Source organism: Oryza glaberrima, chromosome 5, assembly GCF_000147395.1.
Source record: "Oryza glaberrima chromosome 5, OglaRS2, whole genome shotgun sequence".
Classification (NCBI taxonomy): Eukaryota; Viridiplantae; Streptophyta; class Magnoliopsida; order Poales; family Poaceae; genus Oryza; species Oryza glaberrima.
In genome coordinates this window covers 17472494-17496617 of record NC_068330.1, presented here as the reverse complement: position 1 = coordinate 17496617, position 24124 = coordinate 17472494, and the positions used below count along the sequence as shown (strand labels likewise).

At 40.7% G+C, this 24124-nt stretch overlaps 2 protein-coding genes across 2 annotated transcripts; both read left to right on the top strand.

Annotated features, from left to right (window-relative positions):
- Window positions 1-8342: 8342 nt before the first annotated feature.
- On the top strand, window positions 8343-12474 carry LOC127774005 (bZIP transcription factor 39). The gene is made up of 2 exons (XM_052300269.1): window positions 8343-9982; window positions 11662-12474. The coding sequence occupies exons 1-2, from the start codon at window positions 8512-8514 to the stop codon at window positions 12129-12131; spliced, it is 1941 nt and encodes a 646-aa protein (XP_052156229.1). The 5' UTR covers window positions 8343-8511; the 3' UTR covers window positions 12132-12474.
- A 772-nt stretch (window positions 12475-13246) lies between these two features.
- LOC127774325 (uncharacterized) lies at window positions 13247-24079 on the top strand. Its single transcript, XM_052300550.1, has 13 exons — window positions 13247-13700; window positions 14272-14334; window positions 15248-15679; window positions 16530-16601; window positions 17123-17248; window positions 17335-17547; window positions 18220-18267; window positions 18937-19086; window positions 19218-19379; window positions 20660-20753; window positions 20833-20951; window positions 21028-21072; window positions 22191-24079. Exons 1-13 carry the CDS (start codon window positions 13299-13301, stop codon window positions 22425-22427), a joined length of 2163 nt encoding a protein of 720 aa, XP_052156510.1. The 5' UTR covers window positions 13247-13298; the 3' UTR covers window positions 22428-24079.
- Window positions 24080-24124: the final 45 nt, after the last annotated feature.

Sequence of the window (24124 nt, the reverse complement as noted above, 5' to 3'; positions counted from 1 at the left end):
TTTTTTCAGGTGGAGAGAGGTTGACTGGACTTTTCACCACGCGAGCGTCCAGGAAAATACATTTTTTCATGTTGATTTTTTTAAGGAGCTATATGTAAAAATACTGACTGATTTTTATAGGGACGACCAGTGGTGGTCCATATGCAATCTATAGGATAACCTCGTCAAAAAAATCATTTTTTTAATAGTGCCATGATGAAGGTTACCAGTAACGCGTGTCCTTAACCCATTGCCAGGACATATAGAGATGAGATAGGCAGATAGCTCGTAGTAGCTCCCTTTATCGGTAGCGCTATTCCGTCGAGTTAAACAGTTCCGCAACAAGGAGTGGAGGCCGAGGATGACACGCACGCCGGAAAGCGAAACCAATGGCGCCGCCTGCCGGCCAGGACGGCTCCGCCGCGGGTAGCCCAGCGAAAAATTTCGGCAATTTTGCTTGGTCCAACGCGCAGGCTCCTCGGCGTCGGCATCACGGCGGGGGAAGCAACCGCGTGCGTCCACATGAAAACGTTTGTTTTCTCGGCAGGCGGCCGATGTTTGATTGGTTGCCGACTTGCCGTCGTTTTTTTTGCGCGTTAGCACAAGCCCAGTCACGATGGCACATTGGCACCCGTACGGCCGTACGGTCCATCACGTGTAGGAAATGGTGGTGGTATCATCACTCATCAGTAATTGCTGATGCCTCTGTTAGGGTGTGTGATCGCTTTTGCTGATGACCCGTGGTTTTTTTTTTGTTTACTGTTAGGATGCTTCTTACGGGATGAAAACAGCTGGAAACTATCGGAATCGGCAGCGTCTCTTTGAAACGGATATTCGATTGTAATGTTTATCATTTAAATTACTCAATTTTTTACGTTAATACAATAAAGAGGATATTAGAAAAAACAAAATTTGTATATAGCAAAAAAGGTAACGGTCGAAAACGGTATCCATTGTATAGAAAATGACGCTCGGTCGATCGGGAATTTACGTGATCATTTTCACCCCTTCATATCTTGGCATGTGAATTGTGAAATAGAAGCTCCAACTCCTCGGAAAAAAAGACCCCTTTGAATCGTATAAATGGAAAAAGGAAGGAATAGAAAAAAACATATGATTATGATAGGAATTCAATGCAAAATAGGGGATTGCAAAAAAAAAACACACACACGAGAATGATTTTCTGATTGATTGGATTGTAGAAAAACATAGAAATCAGATGGGATAAATATACTCGAAGACAATTTTCCAAAATTTAGTACAAGACATCCAAAAAATGTGTAATTAGCTGGGAGACACCGTAAGAATGCGTATTTGCTATAGGACACCACGAAAAACTGGTAATTAGCTGCTGGACACCCGCAAGTTATTTCGTTATATCTTGAGGAATTGGAGAGAGAAACAACAATGTAAGTACAATTCTACCCTTTTGATTTTTTTTCTTTTTCTCTATTCTTCTCTACTCCTTCCTTATTCTTTTCTACCTCTCATTCTTTCTATCTCTACTCTTTCTTCAAGCAAGCCCGAGGGGAAGGGAGAGCGTCGGCGACGGCACCGCGAGGCGTGGGCCGGTACGACGCCTCGGTTGGGGCGGCGTTGCATGGTCGCCCGCAGGGGGCCGGGGCCAGCACAACGCAGCGAAGGTGGCGCCAGAGCAAGAGGGGAGGTGGTGCCGACACGGTTGGGCGGTGTCGACTCGTAGTCGTAGGTAAGGGTGGCCGGGCTCGGCAAGCGTGACAGGCCAGGAGCGTGGTGGCTCCGAGCCAGCTTTGGGTAGCTCGGATGGCGTCAGGTGCTTCAGTCGGGCTCGGGAAAGAAGAGCGTGAAGACGACGTTAGGCCCATTGATGCGATAGCAGTGGCCCGGTAGAGGAAGGGAGTGGCTGAGTGGGGAGGCCGGCCGCCGCTTCGTCCTCTGCCATCGGCGGCCTCCCCAGGCTTGCTAAAGAAGAGATCACCCCAATACCCGAGATCCCCATCCAACCTAACTCTATTGGGCGGCTGCAACACCACCGCCTAACTCCCGCCGGCCGAAGGAACTCCTTGTCCACCCACTGGCTTCGTCGGCTCCGGCGAGTCGTCGCTCCACCGCCCAATCTGGAAAGAAAGAGAGAGATAGAGAAAGGGGGGCTTACATGTGAGGTCCACATTGGATTCATTTGAGTCAAGGGCAAACTTGTCTTTAATGTTTCTCTCTCTCCTATTTATTAAAAATAATAAAATAATATCGTAGGTGTCCAACAGCTAATTACCAGTTTTTTCGATGCCCTAAAGCAAATGTGTTCTTACAGTGTCTCCTAACTAATTACATGTTTTTTTGAGGTTCTGTAGCAAATTTTGCATTCTCCAAAATATTTACAATATTCTTCATTCCATAGGAATTTGAGAGGATACAGTAAGATTTAATTCTTTGTTTTAAAGCTCTCATATAAAATTTTTCTATATGATAAAAATTCTTTAAAATTTATATATTTTTCGTGTGAATCAAAGGACCCCGAGAAGCCGCCAATTTCCTGCGGTGATGAGGAAGATAAATATGTTAGGTCCCACAATTTACCGCCAATTGCCTATGGCTGCAGTTGCCTTTCGTTAGCAATAGCGAGCGGACCACACATCTCGTGAGAACAGGCCAGCATATCCACGTTTGCCTTGTGAACGTATGGTACTGAAAAACAAACTAAAGAGAAGCTATGAACTTTCAAAAGGAAAAACGAACACCAAAAGGAAAAAGAGCCCGAATTACCCCCTACATCGCAAATAAAGTCATTTTACACGTTAAACTTTTTAAACCGGACAGAAAATCCCCCTAACCCAATCTGAAGCATTTTTTTTAAATTATTACACAGTACAACACAGACACTCACAACGTACACAAACTCACCCCTATAAACGCACACACGTAAATCCTACCTCTATGAGTATCTTTGAAGACTGGAACGGCAAATCCATCCTGGAGATTGACGAAGCCGATCACCATAGACGCCTCGCCGGTTTTGATTGTAGATGACGCACGAGTGGTAGTCTAGTTTAGGGGGAAAAACGGTTTTACTAAAATTGCGATGACATATTTTTAATGTCAAATCACAGTCGATTCTTTTTGCCTTGGGTTTAGGCGGATACTCCTGCTTGTTTGTGCATTGTGACCCAGCGTGTTAGGTCTGGACCGCGTGAGAAGTAAACATGGTTGAATACAGTGCAAACGATGAGTAACGAAGGGCATACCCCTACACGCTAAGCTAAATAGCCATGCAGCACTTTATTACGCATTCGTATAAAAATTACTCTACACCGTAAGTATTACAAGTTATATAGTGCAAGTTTTAAAACATAGTACATTGTAATTAGGAAAAAGTACCAATCACCCTCTTAAACTATAGCAGTTGACTAAATTACCCCTTAAACTCAAAAACCAGACATCGTTCACCCTCAACTATTCATACCGAATGAATAATCCCCTAAGCATCGTCTTGGATGGTTTTAACTTGAGCTTACGTACGTGGCCGCCAATATGGCATCTAATCAGCAAAATAATTTAAAAAAATCTCTAGGCCCACATGTCACCTCTTTTCTCAAGCAAGGCGTCCCTAATCCCCATTCCCCCTGCTTCCTGCTCTCTCTCTTTCATGATGTCATTGACTGGAGAAGGACGACAGAGAGGGACCTCACTCGAGGAGACGACGATGACGGAGGTGAATCGACATGAGCTCAGCCAGGCGCGCGGAGCTCCTCCTCGTAGTCCTTCTCAGCCTCCTCATCATACTCGTACATCTCGGCATCTGAGTGCGGCAGCGGAGGTGACATGACCTCCACGGTGACCACTACCTCGCTGCCACCGTCTCCAGCGACCACCACCTCGTCGACGGTAGCGGTGGATACGATAGCGCTTGCTTCACCCTATTTGTCAGCGCGCTATCTAGCCCCGCCCGTGATGCCCTCTTCCCAGCGGCGAAGGTGCAATGGTAGAGACAGCCATGTGTGGAACAGGGAGTGGGAGCGGCTCCAGTAGTGCACGGACCAACACCGGAGGCGGCCACCACGCTTGTCCTCCCCAACGATGTCCCACGCCGACGAGCTCATCCCCAACAGCCAGATCCGACCAATGCGGCTCCCGTGCCATCGTCGCCTCCGCGGTCACCGCCCTCGCCGCCGGTCACGCTGCTCTCGCCTCTGCCTCCATGCTGGGAACGCTCGTGCCCTTCCTCTAGGGCGAGCGTGTGCGGGAGAGCGGGCCAGTCGCTGCTACCACACGCTTCAGAAGGGGAGGGAGGAGAGAGAAATGGGGGTGGGGACTCTGACAAGTGGGCCCTAGTTTTTTTAAAAAAAAATGTTTGCTGTGACTGGACGGCCACAAGTGCTATTCGAACCCTAAACCATTCTCAACAGTGCTGTGGGGGGAGGGGGTTGTTCGGTATTAAAAATTCAGAGTGAACGATGTCTGGTTTTCGAGTTTAGGGGGTAATTTGGTCGACCGCTATAGTTTAGGGGTAATTCGTACCTTTTCCTTGTAATTATAATGTAAGTTTTAAAAATTACATTGTAACTGCAGTGTAAGTTTTGAAAAATATAGCGTAAACCCTTGTATTACGTTGTAAGAAAAATCTTATTATATTTTGTTAAAAATATGATGCCATAAAAATATATAGTACCAAAAATTAACATAAAAACTGATAACTGTTGACCTTTTTAAGTTGAGTTTTTTTATCATCAATTACCGATGTGGCGCTGAAACAAATAAAATATGTGTATATATATGTTAGTATAAATGTAACACGGGAACTGGTAATTCTCAAAATAGACGGTTTCATGATTATTCTCATATATTGAACATGACGGTTGTACCTTGTCCGGCCAAAAAGAGTAGATAGAAAAACCAAACTAGATCATTTCCATCTGGTCTGGGCCTTTACACCTCTTTCGGATGATCTTTGTCTTGCTTCTACGCAAGGGAAAGCTCACGGCGCCCAAAATGATGAAAGCCACGTCACACGCAAAACGCCGGCATCGATCGCATAGATTGGGAAAGCTCCATGCATATATGTACTGTTCGAAGCTTAGAAAATTCCATCCCGTCAGCACGGCCACGAAAAGGAGAAGTGGAGTGAGAGTGGTGCATATTCCGAATGAGACCCTCTCTAAGCCACTAATTTTAGAGGTGCATTTCTCTCAACAAAAAATTAGAGGTGCATTTGCATCTCAACTTTTTCAACTCGAAGATTCTTTATGTGTTATGATTTTCATTGTCCTGATCAAAGAGTTATATAAGAACATTTTCACAATATGCTAACTCGTGTTTTCAATGTAGCATATGTACAAAAAGAATTACAATGCACACTTTCACAAAATTGGAACTGGCCTATGCTTGCATTCTTTATGGTCCCATCTGATCTCCCGGAACAAGAAAATAATGAATTTAGGATCGATGACGTAGGATTTTCTCATTATATTTGTGAAATATCTCTTCTCTACTACTTAAGAGATGGAAGCATCTCTTATTTGTGAAATAAGAGATGCTTCCATCTTCCGTAAAAAAAGACCGGGCAAAAAAACCGGCGAAAAAAACAAAATTTATCCAATAAAAAACCGGGTAAAGAAAAACGTGTGCGAAAAAAGAAAAGAAAAACCGATCCAAAGAAAAAGCGGTAAAAGGAATCCGATCCAAAAAAAGGGGCAAAATAAAACGGACGAAAAAACAAATCCGTCTGATCCAAAAAAAAAAGGGAAAAAAGGAAAAAAAATCGAAACGAATCCGACTCTGTTGACGCGGTAAAAAAAGGGCGAAAAGATAATTAAAAAACCGTCCAATTCAAAAGAAAAAGGAATTATATATGACACGGTAAAAAAATTCGACCGGGCAAAAAAAACTAGCGAAAAAACCGGGCAAAAAAACAGGAAAAAAAAGTCCGATCCAAAATAACGGGGCAAAAAAAAAGTCCGATAAAAAAAACAGGAAGAAAAAAAAACCGGGTGGAAAAAAAATCTGTCTGATAAAAAAAACGGGGCAAAAAAGGAAAAAAAAATGCTCCTGTCATCCGTCAAAAAACCGGGCAAAAAAAACCGAGGGAAAAAAAATCCGATCCAAAAAAGGGCGAAAAAAACAAATCTGTCCGATAAAAAAAAACAGGGTGAAAAAGGGAAAAAAATCGAAACAATCCGACTCCAACGCAGTAAAAAAAGGGCGAAAAAAATTAATAAAAATACTGTCCGATTCCAAATTATATATGATACGGTAAAAAAATCGACCGGGCGAAAAAAACCAGGTGAAAAAAAGAAAAAAAATTATGATAAAAAAACGGGGCGAAAAAAAATCCGTACGATCCAAAAAAAAAAGGAAAAAAATCGAAACGAATCCGACTCCATTGACGCGGTAAAAAAAAGGGCCAAAAAAATAATTAAAAAACTGTCCAATTCCGAGAAAAAGAAATTATATGTGACGCGGTAAAAAAAATTCCTATTTTATCTAGAAAGGTCCGATATTATAAGAAAGTGATGAAAAAAACCGTTTGTAAAAAAATACACAAGAAAAAAAAATAAAAAGGGCGGAAAAAAGCGCGGCGGAAAAAGTCTAATTTCTATGCGTCGTTTTAGTAGTCCGTTTATATAACTTCTTTATCTCTAATCTAATCTAATCTAATTTAACTATTTAAAAGAGAAGTTTCTACCGTGTATTAAAAAGGAAAAAATGCCCGAGAAAATAAAAAAGGTTTAAAAAACGTGTGAGGAAAAAATGTCAGAAAAAACGCGAAAGAAAACACGCTAGAAAAAAGTTTCGTAGTCCAAAAAAACATGCGAGAAAAAAATATTTCCATCGTATGAAAAAAAAAGCATACGAGGAAAAAACTGTTAGAAAAAACACTACATTGATGGACACTTGGTCGGATAGGATCCATCGATTTTTTTCCATCTCCTACACGACTTTTGTTTCGTCATCTATTCTTCTGTATTGGAGATCCTGCATATCTTTGTAGGCAATTATCAGACTATTTTTGTGAAGTATAGCTATTATTCTTGATAACATATTATATGGAAATAATATTAGAAAATAAACATATTTTAATTGTTATTTAGAGAAGAGTGCACAGTGACTCTATTTTGTGTAGACTTGACCATACGAGGCAGTGTAGGATTTGATTGGTTGCAAGAATGAGATTAAAAGAATATTTTAGATTATATGCATGTTGTCATATGAATAATCCAATTATTTTAGGTAAAGCAAACATCGTAAGGTTGCCATCATCGAGGTTGGGCTATTACATTTAAGATATTCCAATTTTCTGATTTCCTGATTGTCATCGATATGGTTATGCATGAAAAACGTATATTATTATTATGTTTTTTCACCCGTCGCAATACACGGGGCTTGTTTGCTAGTCTATATAGAAGTTCAAATAAAGAAAGATTCGAAAAAATTAGCCACGTTCCAAATGAGGCCCTACAATGAAACTGTACACATTGTATCATGTAGTAGATTGAGTGTCCATTAGCACACACCAGTGGATTTTCAAATACTAGTATAATACTACCTTCTTGTCATTTTGATTGTAGCCTTTTAAGTTCCGGGATAAATATAAAAGACTCAATTATTGTGGTGCTAAATACAAATATTGACGAGAAATGATGAGTAAAAATCGTATGGAGTTCTCCCTCCATTCTTTTTTTACTTGTCATTTAGAAATTAGGATGTCATAATAAACTAACGAATGCAACTTTTATAAAATTACGAGTTTAGATTTTAATCGTGTAGATTGGTTGCAAACATATCTAGCATGGGAACTATCTAGCATGGGAACTATTATATAAGAAACAAAAAAAATGTAGTTTTTCTAAAAATTTTATATCACATCGCTAAAAAAAAAATTGCGTGGAAAAATCGGTTTTGCACTACAAGAGGTTTAAGTGAACATGTACAAGAAAACCCCTTTCAGAGTGAAGGTGAAAATAAGCAGATTCAAGAGGGCGTATATGGAAAATTCAATAAAATACGCACAACAAACTTATCCCGAATAGTCACAGTTCCTGCACCACCCACCAGAACCTTCCCGATCAAAAACCTCGTAACACCATTCTTACCTTTCTCGTCTTTACCCACCTTACCTACACCTAACCACCGTGGGCCCGAGACCCCACCATACCAGCGCACACAGTTCCAGGCGCCTTAAGTTGTGCGTTACTCGCGTCGTCCTAGCACTTTTCAGCCACTCTCCACCAACGGCAATGCTAGATCTAGCCATTCACCCCCCCTCCCCCCCCAACACACACAGTCACCCACTCACCTCGACAAATATGGCAATGACTTGTGGGCCCAGATCTACGTGGGCCCCTCGTGTCACGGGGGTAAACCCAGCCAGCGTCTGGAAAACATACAGGTAGGGGGGAAAGAGCCGGATCACCACGCCTCGAGCACGAGCTCGTCAACGACTCCGTCGTCTCGTCCACCTCCGAATTCCAAATTTTCCGTACCCTTCCTCCCAGTCCTTACACCTCTCGATGCAAAAACCCTAGCGGGGGAAGCACCACCTGCGCAGCCGCAGCGGCCATGGCGGAGCCGGCCCTGCTGGACCCCACCGCCGCCTTCGACCTCCGCCTCTACCCGGCCCACCTCTTCGACCACGAACTCCCTCTCGCCGGCGGCGGCGGCGGCGACGACGACGACGACCTCCCGCTCGACGGGCTCGAGTTCGACCTGCCCGGCGATTTCTCCGTGGAGGACTTCCTCCTCCGGTCTCCGGAGCGGGACGACTCCGGCGAGGGCTCTGCTGCCGGATCCGGGCCCACCGCCTCCCCGTCGTCGTCCCCGACCACCTCGGCGTCCAACTCCGCCGTCGCCAACGGCAGCGGCGGCGAGGTCAAGCACGAGGAGTCGGATGAGGGGAGGAGCGGTGGGGGTGACCCCAAGTGGAGCCTGAAGCGGAAGCAGGCGAGCCCCGGCCCGAGCTCGGACGCGGCCAAGTGCCGCCGATCCGGGGACGGCGACGTTTCTCCGTCGGCGTCGGCGTCGCGGACCGCTGTGGATTCCGACGAGGGGGGGACGGTGTGCGAGGAGGAGGAGGACAAGCGGCGGGCGGCGCGGCTGATGCGGAACCGCGAGAGCGCGCAGCTGTCTCGGCAGAGGAAGAAGCGGTACGTGGAGGAGCTGGAGGAGAAGGTGAAATCGATGCACTCGGTGATTAATGACCTCAATTCTAGGATCTCCTTTGTCGTGGCCGAGAACGCAACACTGCGGCAGCAGCTTAGTGGCGGCAGTGTGAATTGCCCACCACCTGGGGTGTATCCGCCGGCGCCAATTCCCGGCATGCATTTCCCATGGATGCCTGGGTATGCAATGAGACCCCCTGGTTCCCATGTACCTCTTGTGCCAATCCCCCGGTTGAAGCCGCAACAGCCAGTGCCTTCATCCAAAGTAGTGAAGAAACCAGAGAGCAAGAAGACTGTGGAGAACAAGAGTAAGAGCAAGACCAAGACCAAGAAGGTGGCTAGTGTTAGCCTTCTTGGTTTGCTGCTTATTATGCTTGTCTTTGGTGCTTTCATTCCAGGGTTTAATCATAACTTTGGAATGGGTGGGCAGAGTGATAATGCTATGTTTAGGAATTTTGGTCAGTCTCATGCTAGGGTGTTGAGTGTCAGTAGCCAGGATAAAAGTAGTTTGAACAATAGCGACATGATTGGTGTTGATGTTGGAAAGATGACGGGGAATACTGATGGGCCAGGGAAGAAACATCAGCCTGCACACAACTCAAGTGAGATCCTCCCTGCTTTGTTGTATGTGCCGAGGAATGGAAAGCATGTTAAGATCAACGGCAACCTGATTATTCATTCTGTGCTTGCAAGCGAGAAAGCAGTGGCACATAAGGCCTCAAAAGATGATAGTGATCAGTCAGCTAGAGATCACAAAGAGACTAGTGTTGCCATAGCTCGTTATCTTTCGCTGCCTGGAAAGGATGTGAATCGACATGAGACATCCTCGGCAGATGGACCATTGCCACAATGGTTTCGTGAAGGAATGGAAGGTAAGCAGATTAATATGTTTGCCAATCTTCTATTCTTGTTTTCTGCGAATTTGTGATAGTTCAATTTTTAATTTTGTATTTCGACCAGAGCCATGGTTTGTTTGTCGAATACAAATATTCTTGTGTATGCTACTGAAGCTGTGAAGTTTATTGCCTTTATTATTTACTCAGATATGTAATATGTAAATATAAATACTAACACTATATAGTGGTCCATGTAATTTCTTTTAATACACGGCCATTGCATCCAATATGGTTTGGAATGCAGTCATGAATGCAAGTTTGAAATACAAGTCAAAAAAAGAATGAAGTGACTTCCTGTAGGGCATAGAGAAAGCATGAAGTTAATATGGTTAGACAGGGATTTGCGTTATGTTTACATGCCAACGATAGGACACAATTGTTATTATCTAGGAAATAAAACCCACATTTAAGGTTGTGAAGTAATAATCAGACACTGCAAGTCTGCAACTAATTTGGAAATTGGAATATTATTTATTGAAGGTCCCTTATTAGGCAACATTTTATACACGTCACTCTGACATATGGGTTTTGAGATCACCCAGTTTTGTGAAACTGAAAAATATGCCACCCGAGTTTCTTGTTGCTCTGAATTATGTCATCATATCTCATTTTCAGTTCTTCCCTTGTGTTTTCTTCTCATCTCATCTCTTATTTTCTTTTCAACTGAACTACCAATCTTCCCTTTACCACTTGGGCGATTAAATTGGCACGGGATAAATTTGTGCTGATCCAAACCAGTGAATAGTTGACCCCTAAGCAGAACGGTACTGCAGCATCCCAACCATTCGTTCTTCGCTGCTCCATCCACTGGCTTGCTACTGCTCTTACTCATTGCCTTCCACGCGAGCTCTCTTCATTGCTGCTCACTCTTTTTTGCCTGAGCGCATGGAAGCATGGATGGATCTTACAGTGGCGGAGGAGAAAGATACAGCTGGGGACGGAGACGGAGGAAGGTGGTTGGCTGGCGGCGGTTAAGTTGAACACTAATGGCTATATTAATAAAATCTTTGTAGTCAATGTGATAACCATGTGTCATAGACTACAAAGAACCTATGTGTTGTTAATCCTTTATCCCATAAATTTCTTTGTGAACTTAACATAACAGCATGGCGTTCTAGATCTCAAGTTTCTGTAACAAAATAAATAAATACAAATTTCAACTTGTATTGGTTATTTTGTAGTGATCCCTGCTTTTGCTCTTGTGACTTAAGTGGGAACTCACTCTTTGCTGAAATTGTGGCAAACTGGCCAGTGCTAAAGCTAGTTCAAACTAATTTACATCCTATTCTACCACAATCCTAGAATTATGTTTTTTAGGGCAATCATAGAATTATGCTGTGTTGTTTAAAGCATACTCCTTGGAGTTCCTTTCGCTTTTCTTTCTAAACTTTAAGCTCAACTGAAAGGTTTACTGTACTGGTCAAATATATATTCAGCGGATCCCTAAATGTTCACAAGCTTGTAGTTGCACAAAATCAACAAGTCGGAGTCTTAAGGACGTATATACTTTGTGTTGTTAGAGTGTTAGACCGATTTCCAAATTGTTGCTATCAGGTATTTCTTTTGAAAAGCTCAATTGTTTATTCCTACTCTGAATTCTGATTGTTATGTAACACAGTTCCTAACTCTATGTTGCTATGCAACAACTTTTGCAGGACCTATATTAAATTCTGGAATGTGCAGTGAGGTATTTCAGTTTGACATTTCGACGGCTTCTAGCAATCCTGGTGGCATTATACCTGCATCTCCTGTTGTGAACTCGTCAAGTGTCAATGCTACCGAGAAAATCCCAGCACATTCTGCTGCTTATCATGGCAAGCTGAAAAACAGAAGAGTCATGTACAATGAAGCGATTCCACTCACCGGGAAGACGGCGAACAACACAGAGCCTTTTAACAGAACCTCTGAAAGCAGCAGCAAGTTACCTGATAGCAAGCCAGCATCATCAGTTGTTGTCTCGGTGCTAGCCGATCCAAGGGAGGCTGGTAATGGGGATGGCGATCCGAGAGTATCTCCGAAACCCCTGTCCAAGATATTTGTTGTTGTTCTTGTTGACGGTGTGAGATATGTCACTTACTCCTGCACGCTTCCTTTCAAGAGCTCCAGCCCACATCTTGTGAACTAAGCGGCTGGGTTGTTCGCCAAAAACTGACAGATGAATAGATTTATACAATGATCTGATGCTGTTTCCTAACCAAGGACTAAACTTCCTATGCACTCATGCTGAGGTAATTCAAGTTTGTCGAAGGTTCGGAGTGATGAGTGCGAGTTTAGTTAATGTATGCAGTTTTTGCAGTGCTGTGATAATCGGGTTCGTTTGCTGTACCTCTAGCTGTAACGGTGCTGTAATCATGTAATACTGTTTGATCGTTGAGCTATAAGTGCAATTAGTAATATGGGTAGTCGAGAACACGTGCAGAATATACATGCCTTTTTTTACCTTAGTTTCAATGAATATCATAAACAAAGCTACAGTTCATCAGGTTGCTGAAAGGTATTTTTTATGCTTTGATCTGGATACTATTTAGATTATGTTTAGGCTGAATTTGTTAGGAATTTTGTTTGTAATGAATTCAGGAACTAGCTAGAAAGAATTGAGTCTGGTCAACATATCTATGAGAATATCTGTTGTTAACAGCTGTGCGTTGAGCTTGCTAGTCTATCTTTTACAGCACTATCTAATCTAGTATCTACTCGTCTTGTTATTCACAAGGTCTATTCTAAAAAAAGGATATTTAAAATTTCCAACTTACAAGCCTTTGCCTCATAATTTGAATCGTGAATAAAGAAAATAGCCGTTATTAGTTAGGAGTGTTTTTACACTTCTTCCAGAACTGCTAACCGATGCAATTTTTTTAAATAATTCTATACGAAAGTTGATTTAAAATATTGTAGTAATCTATTTTTAAGCTTTTTAGCTAATATTTAACTAATTATGTGTTAATTCATCTTTTCATTTACGTGTCAGTGAAAAAGTTCACAAACCCTCCAACCGAATTATTTGGAGGAGCTAAAGATTCTGAAAAACAACTATTTAATAGCAGCTTCTAAAAATCTAAAAAACTGCATTTTTTCTAGTTTCTGGTTTATTTTCTGAATTTTATAATTAAAATATGGATGAACAATTGAACTTTGTAGGGAGTTACTAATTCTTGAAAAAAAACTGCCGTTACAGAAAAACTCAAAAGAGATCCTTAAAATGACCCTGAAGAAAACGTCACGCACTGGCTAAAACCCACATTATCCTCAGGCGCAACCGCGCTCTCCGTTCTTCCTTCCACCCCAACTCGCCATGGCGCTCGCCGCCGCCTCCGTCTCAGTTCTCCATCTCCCGGCCATCTCCCTCCCGCTCCCTTGCCTTCAGGGCTCAAACCCTAGCCGTCCCAGCCTCGGCTTGACCAATGCCCTCCCGTGGCGCCGACGCGGTGGGCGCGGGGCGGGGGCGGTGGCGGGGGCGGTGCGCTGCGCGAAGCGCACGGGCAAGCGGCGGTACCCGTCGGAGAAGAAGCGGCTGGATAGGCGACACAAGGAGCTGCTCCGGAAGGCCGCGCCAGAGGAGGGCTCGGCGGGGCGGGAGGCGGGTTACTGGCGGCTCTCCAAGCTCGCCGTCCCTGCCCGCGACGACCCCGGCAAGGACTTAGCTGGTGTCTCCCCGCCGCTCCTCCAAGCCATCGCCAAAGCACTGAAATTCCCGGTACGATAATGCATTGCATTTTTGTAGTAGCTGGTGAAATGCAGTAAAAAATTGCGAGGTTTTAGAATAGCTACACCGTTGATGATACAGAGGATTTTGGGGGCGTGGATTCCCATGAGTCGCTGCTCTGGATGTGTGGAACTGTAGGAAATATTGCCCTAGTTCCTTGTGCGGATAGCTCAATTCTTGATTTGAGCAGCAGGTTGCTAATTTCCTCTTTCAAGTTATGAAATTAAGCCGCGGTTTGCAACTTACTAAACATGCGTACGGCTCTGTCTCTCGAGCATGTTTGAACGTTGTTCGTAACCGTCTATCGAATTATGCATATGGTTCGTGCATTATCTGGCAGGGCTGAGTGTTAGCTGCTTGCAACCTGTTATACAAGTTTCCGATTGCGTCCTGCTGGAGTAATCTCAATATTTAAACTACAACGTTTAGTGATACGCCTTTCCCTTGAACATTGTGACTATGGCTGCTTTTGCATCTTTTGTCCATATTGCTGAGCTCATATTTCATGCTTAGACTTATTCTAAAGTTATGGGCTTCTAAAATCTATTCTGTTCTACTGTAGGTTTCTTCTATGCTCCCTGAAGAGGCCTTCACCGTTATTCGCAAGTCGTTTGATGCACGGAAGGTTCTTTATGGAATGATTCCATCTATATCTTATTTAGTATTTGTTATCCTGCAAAGAGACGAGATCGCGGCTTGGTTGTTAACTGTAACACAGATGCTTGATGTTGAAGCTGCTAAATAGTGCACCCAAATCGGATTAACATTAACACAACCGGGAAGAAACCCAATGTAGTAACCTTCATTTCAGATCTCCATTAACATGTCATCCTTCTGTTGATGTGTCCGTCCTAACACACAGGGTAACCTTTATTTGCATCCCAAGTTTGCAATAGTTCCAGATGGCCCTGTAATGGCTCATCTGAGGGTTTAAGGAAGAAAACATGAAGTAGTGAAGAATTTGACTATTTTTGTGCTACCTGGTATTTTGCTTAGAATACTGGTCTTCTTTACTAGATCCTTTTGTCTTGATGTCTTGCAGCAAAGTATATTATTGTTTTGTTTCCTTTGCTTGGTTGTTCTTCATTCCGAGAGTGTTATTTCAGGTTTTGCAGACTAGGATGAAGTCATGATGCTCTGCATCTACTTGTGGATTTGTAGTCAACACTATATGAATTTATGCATTTTGGTTTACATCTTTCATCTCTGTTTCTGACTTTGCACTATTTTTTTTTTGTTCTGTAGGCATTTTTCTGAATTAAACACATCTTTGTTTATGTGGACTTTACCTTATTTCAGTGACTGGTTTTTTAGCGTGATTATACAATTGTAGTTATGCCATATAAAAGTTAATTGTAATACTTTTCCTTTCTACAAGGCTCTGTGTTATACCGATTGCAATTTGCTTCACCTGTGTTGCATTCATGTGTCAGTGTTGGTTCTACTGCGTTGATAATTGTTTATATCATTTATATGCTGATTAGTTTATCACTTGCACAATTTCTTTGTGACTAAAGAAATTATGTTTAACATGGCAGATTTTGAAAGAACCTCAATTTGTTTATACCGTTGATGTGGATGTTAAGAGACTTCTGGATTTGGAGCCGAGAACGTGGGATTTTATTGCTAGATTGGAACCAAAGCTTGGAACAATAGAATACATGCGTGATGAGAAAGTAGCATCTGATCTGGTCAGTATGCTTAATGTTTATAAGCAAGGTTCTGATGGTGAACTGGGAATCAATGATACTGTCAATAATGGCTCTATCTGTAGTCCGCGAAAGAAACCAAGGGTGGCAGTTGTAGGAAGTGGGCCATCAGGCTTGTTTGCCTCCCTTGTTCTAGGTGAACTTGGTGCAGAAGTTACCTTAATAGAGCGTGGTCAACCTGTTGAACAAAGGGGGCGTGATATTGGTGCCTTAGTAGTTAGACGAATTCTCCATTCAGAAAGCAACTTTTGCTTTGGAGAGGTATACTACTCGTTCCTATTTTGCTTACAGGACTTCACCAAATACATGTCAGAATTGTCTTGAGATATGTTCGAATAGGTATTTTGTTGACAATGGATTGAGGCATTTAACAGCTCGACATATATCTTTTGATAAACATATAAAGTAGCTATATGTCCATTTGGCTACTATTATGGCCAGGTGGCCACATGAAGTGATTTCATACTATGGCAGTTGGTGCATTTATACCAATTACTTGACCTGAAAGAAGCATACATGTCTAGACGTTATATGCATCTGAAATAATGTAAGGATGCTTTAAATCTATTGAATGATCATGCTATTTTGAAAACTGTTGTGCCATAATCTTCATATATTATCACCATTTTGTCCATCTGTTTTCATATCATTTACCATGTATAAATTAACAATTTAAAATTGAACTTATACACTGTACAGTATGCTCAAGTCGTGAACTCCCTACTCGATTACTCCCACCAGTCACAAATATCTGGCGTTTAGGATAAGATTTGGTCAAACTTTTGAAACTCCGACCATCAATAATTTCTCGAATACTTAGTTTTTAAGAAACGATTGCATATATTTGCCCTGAAAAGTACTATCATAATATCATAAACTTATTAGATTTTATAAACTTATTCTAATATAAAATTGATGGTTAGAGTTCTAAAAATTTAACCGAATCTCGTTCTAAATGTCAAATATTTATGACAGGGGAGAGTATTTGGTTCTGTCTTGCTAGTTCAACTACCCATTAGCGAAGAATTGCTCAAACTACTTGCCCCTTGTTCAATGTTCATCCAAAGATTGAGCCCATCAATTCTTGATCTTCTGTTCTTAATCATAGCAGGGTGGTGCAGGTACATGGAGTGATGGGAAACTTGTGACCAGGATAGGAAGAAACACTGATGGTGTTCAGGCTGTGAGAATCTTCCTTCTCTACCTTATTCACCGTTTATTGTATAAGTCCAGTTAGATATTCCATTTGCTTATCGATGCATTACTTTCCATTGATGTTTTTGGACTGTTAAAATTTTCCTGCTCCATGTCAACAAATATTTAGCATATAAGTATGCTGTGAGCCATACTCCCTCTATCCCAAAAAATGTCCAATCCTAGAGATGTATCTGGACATACGTGTTGTCCAAATACATCTCTAGAATTGGGTTTTTTGTTTTTGGGACAGAGGAGTAGGTATTACTTTTTTTTTTCTGAATGAAGCAATTTAAAATAAAATTTGCAAACTCCCATGGAATTATTTTAATGAAACAATTAAAAATAAAAATCAGGAACCTCTTAGAAATTATTTTGGTTACTTATTGATTCAAGCATTAGCATCTAGTGCTATCTGGGATCAAGATCCTAAGGACAGCAAGTTACTGTTGATTACTTGAGTTTGTGCTTGTGTATTTTAAGTTATCTGTCTGTGGTTTTGGATTTCAGGTTATGAAAACATTTGTTCAATTTGGAGGTCCTCCAAATATACTAGTTGATGGGAAACCTCACTTGGGTACAGATAAACTTGTTCCTCTGCTGCGGAACTTCAGGCATCACTTAAAAGAGTTGGGTGTGAGTGCAACATATGTTTCTAAGCGTCGTTGTTCTTTTGTTCTGGAAGCGCCCCATGGATTGATGTGTTTATTTTCCGTTTACAGGTTAACATAATATTTAATACTAGAGTAGATGACCTTGTAGTGGAAGGTGGGCAAGTAAAAGGAGTTGTCGTGTCTGACTCAAGACTGCAGCTAGGTTCTCCCAACCAGACACTATCATTTGATGCAGTTGTATTGGCAGTTGGTCACTCAGCTCGTGACACATACAGTATGCTTCTGAGGCATAATGTAGATATGCACCCAAAGAGTTTTGCTGTAAGTCTTCTTATGCTAGGTGGTTCCTATTTCCTACTTTGGTTATGCTTAAGCTGATTGTTACATGAAAACTAGCCATACGGAGGAATTTAAGGCCATGTTTGTGTTGGGTATTGGAGGTAAAATATTCATTAGGCTCTGAACCAAATAGAAACATAGGCACCGAGCAGAGTTTGTTCACTTAGTTTATCAAATCCATAAACCCTATGAGTCAGAGAAAACCAGTACATGTCATGTAGTAAAAACTTATAAATTGTTTTAAGATTTTGAAATGACATTGCAATACTTCCTATTTTTCTACGTCAATAATATATTGGTGAGTTGGTAACATTCTTAAAAACATTGATATCCTATTTCACAGTTCAAACATAACTTTGACAAGATGCATGGACGATTAAATAATATGGTCAACATAAACTAGCTGAGTTAGGATGATGTTTTGAACTGGTTAATGTACATTCATTATCAAACTGGGGCCTAAAATAGGACTTGTATTGTATGGACACTGAAATGCAGAGTGGTTACGCTTTGAATTTCTATGCTTTATGCTTTCATATGTTGCTCACTTTATCTTTTCAACCACTAGTTCTTATTCCATGAAAAAACAATAGTAAAATACTTTCTTCTTCAGTCCATGTGGCTTAAACAATTAAACATAGGTTGTTCTTACAGGTTGGCTTAAGAATCGAGCACCCCCAAGAACTGATAAACGACATTCAAGTAAGACATATTTCCTTTTTGTTGACACAAATGTTCTTCTGAACGATACTCAATGTGATTAACTTTATTCCTTACATTGTTTTTCATTAATTTACTTTTCCTACAATCATAAAATTGAACTTAAGTTTAGGATGTTCCTCTCTTAGTCTTACTGAGACATAGTATTGGCGCAATCCTGTTCTGAACTGTGAAAAACAAAGTGAAACTGCCTGTTATTTCCTTTTGAGTTTTACACTGAAATTGGCAGCTCAAGCAGAAGCTAAGAAATGACCTATTTTGGTGTTCGAATATTTATTCATTTGTTTCTCAAATTGGATACTGAAGCAGCTAGTGAAGTACTGAAGTATATAGCCTCATAATTCAGTTATAAAATGCATGGCACTGAGCTTTGCTTGCAGGGCCAGGGCTTGTATCCAAAAGTGATCTATGACATAGACACCATAAAAATTACCATTTACTGTGTGGTAACAACGATATGTTGTAGTATGTGTAAAAACTTATGTAGAGACCTGTGCAGCTACTGATACCAGGCTCCTTTGATATATGTATCTATCGATAGTTTAACCAACCATGTAAGCACTTGAATAGTTGCCAGTTTGGTACAGCTACAACATACTGTATTTTCATTTTGTATATTATATGGTATGTGTTATTTGCATTCAACTGCAGTACTCTGAATTGGCTGCTGAAGTACATAAAGGGCGTGGGCGGATACCTGTAGCAGATTACAAGATAGTGAAATCTTTTGGTGAAGGAGATGCAGAGCTACCAGAACAAAATCGCAGTTGTTACTCATTTTGCATGTGTCCTGGTGGACAGGTCAGTTGCTCTTTTGTTGTTTCACTCACTCCCTCTTCTAATATAGGAGTACTACTAGTTACTGCAATCCTATTTCTACTGAATTCTAATAATAACGTGTGTTCTGGTTTTTAAAAAAAAAACTCTTGCAGGTTGTTCTAACTAGCACAAACCCATCAGAATTGTGCATCAATGGTATGTCATTCTCAAGGCGTGCATCCAAGTGGGCAAACTCAGCTTTTGTGGCCACTGTGTCATCTCATGACTTTAGGCCATTTGAATCCCATGGTTCTCTTGCAGGCGTTGAATTCCAGGTAATTGTTCCAATCCACGTATAACAACAGGAATTCTTCAACAATTGACTGCACTGACTCTCTGCACAATGTACCTTAAAATTGGAAGGTATTCAATTAGGAGTGGTTCATAGATTTACAGAAGGTATGCAGGATGCTGTAGATAATGTGTAAAAGATAACCATTTGGGCATAATTTTGGTTCACTAATGGTTTGCTTCCTTTACCCTACATTTTGGAATGTGCAGTGCTGCACTCTTTTAGTGCTAGATACAAAATGTTTTCTTTATGTCAAGCAACCAAAGTGCCACAGGTTGCTGTTTGACTTTAGGGCAAATAAGCTAATTGTTCCTCCTTAGACTCATTGTATTGCCCATTTTAGACCCTTGACAGGACTGGCCTAAGCAATTTGAGGAGGAAGTTGTGAGCTGCGATAACTGCATATTCTGTTAGGCACAGCCTGGAGGTGGAGGTAGGCACAGCTAGATAAACGTGTAGGACTGGGATTTGAGATGGTCGTTCTAACCATGCTAACAGTGTAGGGGAAGTCCCAGTAGTTGTAGCAATAAGGTGGTATGGAAGAGGATAATATGAATATGAACTATCATTGTGGATAGTGTGTGAAATTTTGTTTGAGCTTTAATCTAATAGATGAATATTTGAATGGACAGTCACATCAATTAAATAATAAATTTCTTCATGGCGAGATGATTATCTTTTGTTATCGAACTCAAAAAAACAAAAAATATCCAGGTGGACTGACAAATGCATAATTTATCTAAATACTCCTTCCGTCCCAAAATGTATGACGTCATTGACTTTTTGCATAACGTTTAACCGTTCATCTTATTCACAAATTTAGTATAAATGTGAAAAAGTATTAGTTAAGATTATAGTTTCTTTGATGATAAAACAAGTCACAACAAAATAAATGATATTTATATAATTTTTTGAATAAGACAAATGGTCAAACTTTATGCGAAAAGTCAACGATATCATACATTTTGGGACGGAGGGAGTATGACAAATAGATTGGATACGCAGCATGGTAGAGATTGTCGCTTGCGTCAGTCATCACTATGCTGTGTGCACATGTGCCTGCAATCCATTTGCTCATGAATGTGGGATGCCATGTGCTGCCTTTTGCCTAAACCTCTTTTGTTAATGGGCAAAGACAATACTCCTCTTGTATGTAAGATAAAATTCCATTTTAAGTAGTATTTCCCTCATGTTCTTCCTTCCTTGCTTTAGTGTTCAATTCCCAAAAATGCAAGTTTAACAAGTATATGTTCATGGAAACAGAGAGAATTTGAAAGAAGAGCAGCTACCATGGGGGGTGGGAATTTCGTTGTTCCTGCACAGTGTGTCACAGATTTTCTCAGTAACAGATTGTCAGGTACTAAGATTTTATTAGGTGGTAAAGATACGGAGTACATACTTTTCTTCTTATTAATTAACTTTATTATCTGTTCCAGTTACAACTCTCCCACCATCAAGCTATAGGCTGGGAGTTCGGCCATCCAAACTCCATGAGCTATTCCCTTCGCACATAACTGAAGTTCTACAACAATCAATAATAATGATTGAGGAAGAGGTTTGACACACACTATTTTTTCTTCTTCTGTGGTTTTAAATACCATCTCTCTGACATTGCAACCCAATATTTTCAGATGCCAGGATTTGTATCTAGTGAGGCATTACTTCATGGTGTCGAGGTATGCAAATTCATATGCAAGCTCGAAATTTTTCATCAGTCTATTTCCATAGAATTTATTGTGGTTCATTCATTAAATCCTGAAACCAATTGTTTAACATCAAAGAGTCTAGTGTTAGTCCAATGACTCCAATCCCACCAATGCCTGAGCATTGGACGGTAGCATTACTTAATCTCAGAGCAACGTGCCCATATGTTTACAAACTTGTCGCTTATGATTTACAGCCAATCTCTTTGGATCTAGCCTACACACTGAATCCTTCTTCTTAGTTAATTTTATTTGGGCAAAGCTTAAGGCGGTAAAGCCATTATATCATAGTTTATGAAATGGAAAAAAGCCTGGCAAGGCAAGGCAATAAAATCCACACTTTATGAGATTGGGAACATTGATTTTTTTAGCTTCCAACTTTCCCTAAAGAGGTCCAATGCTGGTTCGTGGGTCTCCCTGGATGCTCTGATTTCTCTACTTTGAAATAATCACCAATATTTTTTGACATAGCAACTATACCAGGGTTCTAGGCTTTTAGCTACTGGATTCACCCCTAGATTCCCTGACCTATACTTATTGCCATTGTAAAGATACCTCTCATTGAGCTGCATCCACCTTCCACTGAACCTTCTCTTGTGACTTCAGTTATCGCATTTATCTCTATCCCTGAGCTATATTTAACATTGATGTCCTTATCAGTTATCATTTCTTCTCCATATTCGCTATGACTGTACCTACGTTTTTCTTTTCCTGTTGCTACATTGCTCTTAGAATTAATAACCCCTTAAACGGAAAACATTTCCTGTATGGAGTACATTCAGTTTCTTTCCATGTTCACTGTTTTGTGTAAACCATAGTCATGTAGGATTCCCCTTTTCTTTCCTAAGTTGTGCAGTATCTGCTGCATGAGAAATTAATTATACTGAGTCTCTTCTACTGTGTTGTCGCCCTTCACACCCTGATGACCTGTTGAACTGTTCAATGCACAAGATAATTTCTTAGAAAGCACTCCAATACTTCACCGTTTCTTTGGACTTCTATTCATGTCACCTACCTTTTAACTATAATTCTATCTTTTCAACTACGATTTACTTTTATTTTATTTATTGCAATTTTCTACCTGTTTCCAGACAAGAACAAGCTCCCCATTGCAAATTTCACGAAATACCGGTACATATGAGAGCACATCACTGCAAGGGCTGTATCCTATTGGGGAAGGTGCTGGCTATGCAGGGGGTATATTAAGTGCTTCTGTGGATGGTATGTATTGTGGTTTTGCTTTAGCCAAACAGCTTTCTCTATTCCATGGCGATATAGAGTCAACTCTTGGCAAAGCACAAAATCAAAAAGGCTTCGTAAAATATTGAGTATGGATGCGTAATTAGTTGATTGTAGGTATCAGATATTGAAAGATAAATTCACCGTGGTAGCAAATTGCCTAGGAAAACTCCTTATGTAGAGAAGTTGTAATGAGTGCAGTCATAGAAAATATTGAGCGAGTATGTACTATGTAAATGACATCAAAGGTGCTATAGGATTATAGGAGTCTATACCATGTCGCTATGTAATAAACTAGTGAAATTTCTAGGCTAGGAATAACAATATAATAATTAACTTAGAGGACGGCATTTTAATCTTGTAGATTATTCAATAATGTTGCCCACAAATTTTATGTGAATGTCTCGAGTGCTTCTTTACGAATAAATATTTTTCTTGATCTTCTACATTTCTCAGCCAGTTCGATTGCACTTTACAGATACCTCATCCCCCAGTTTCATCTGCAGTCTTCTTTATATTTTCGCGAGGTAGATATATATGGTTAGAAATTAACAATACGCGCCCTTTTGGAACTCAGCTATACTAATGCAAACCTCTGTATCTACAATGAGAAATGATTGCTAACATATTTTTATGTAGTTAGCAGGATCTGGTTCATATTATTAAAAAATAACCTGCGATCATCCGGACTTCTAATATAATGCTGGCAATAGTGTACATGGTTTTATCTGAGGTAGGCATCAACCTGATATATCTTGACTATCCTGGGCCGTTCCCATCCGAGGTAGGCTTCGATCGTTCAGTTTTTGTTTAATAATTGTCAGTCATCATCTTATTACATATTTACATTGATGAGTAAGTTCCGAATTTTACTGCATTTTGATTGACCAGAATTCTGTCTTCAATATATAAAAACTGGCGCTGAAAGCCCCTAATATTTAATGGAAGGAAACGAGTGTAGTGATATACTATTGGGTAAGCAAAGGACCTCCAACATAAGAGGATATACTTGTTTTTATGCATATATTTTTACTGGTATGGAGTAGAAAATAAACTTTTCTTTATGAGAAGGTGAAAATAGTACATACTTGCATCTACTTTCTCCATCTCATGAAAAAAAATAAATTTCTAGTTACAAATCTAGACATAGGTTGTTTCCAGATTCATAGTCAGAAATTACTCTCTCTCTCTCTTTTGACGGAGGGTGTATGTGATAGTGTTGGCAAAGACGGCCGGCTAGCGATGGCCAGTGTCAACAGCGAGACAAAGGTGTCGTGGCGGATCAGGATCCTTCCACATGTCAGTGACAAAAGTACGGTGCAGTCAACTACAGAGGAACTCATTACGGAAATACATTCCCATTCCGTCCCTGCCAATTATAACGGGGAACAATTTTTCTATCACCATCCCGTGCGGGAATTGATCCCATGATCCATCATCTCCAGTTCTCCACTTAAAACAATATCTACATCTCAAATCGCATATATGATGCAATACATACCATCCACACATTAAATCGACATATCAATATATATAATCCACGTGACAAGAACACAAGATTATCATTTATCCACTAATCATAGGTCGATTGGACCTTAAGAATTTAATAATTTGTATTTGGACATGGGTCTTCGTGGGTTACCAGGAGACGGTCATTGCTGCCCCCGCTAAACCTAGTGGGTACTTGTTTTCCCCATTTGATTTTCTACGGAGAACTAATTGCAACCATCTTCATCTTACAATGTACTCCCTTTGTTTCATATTATTAGTCGTTTGAAACTTTGTT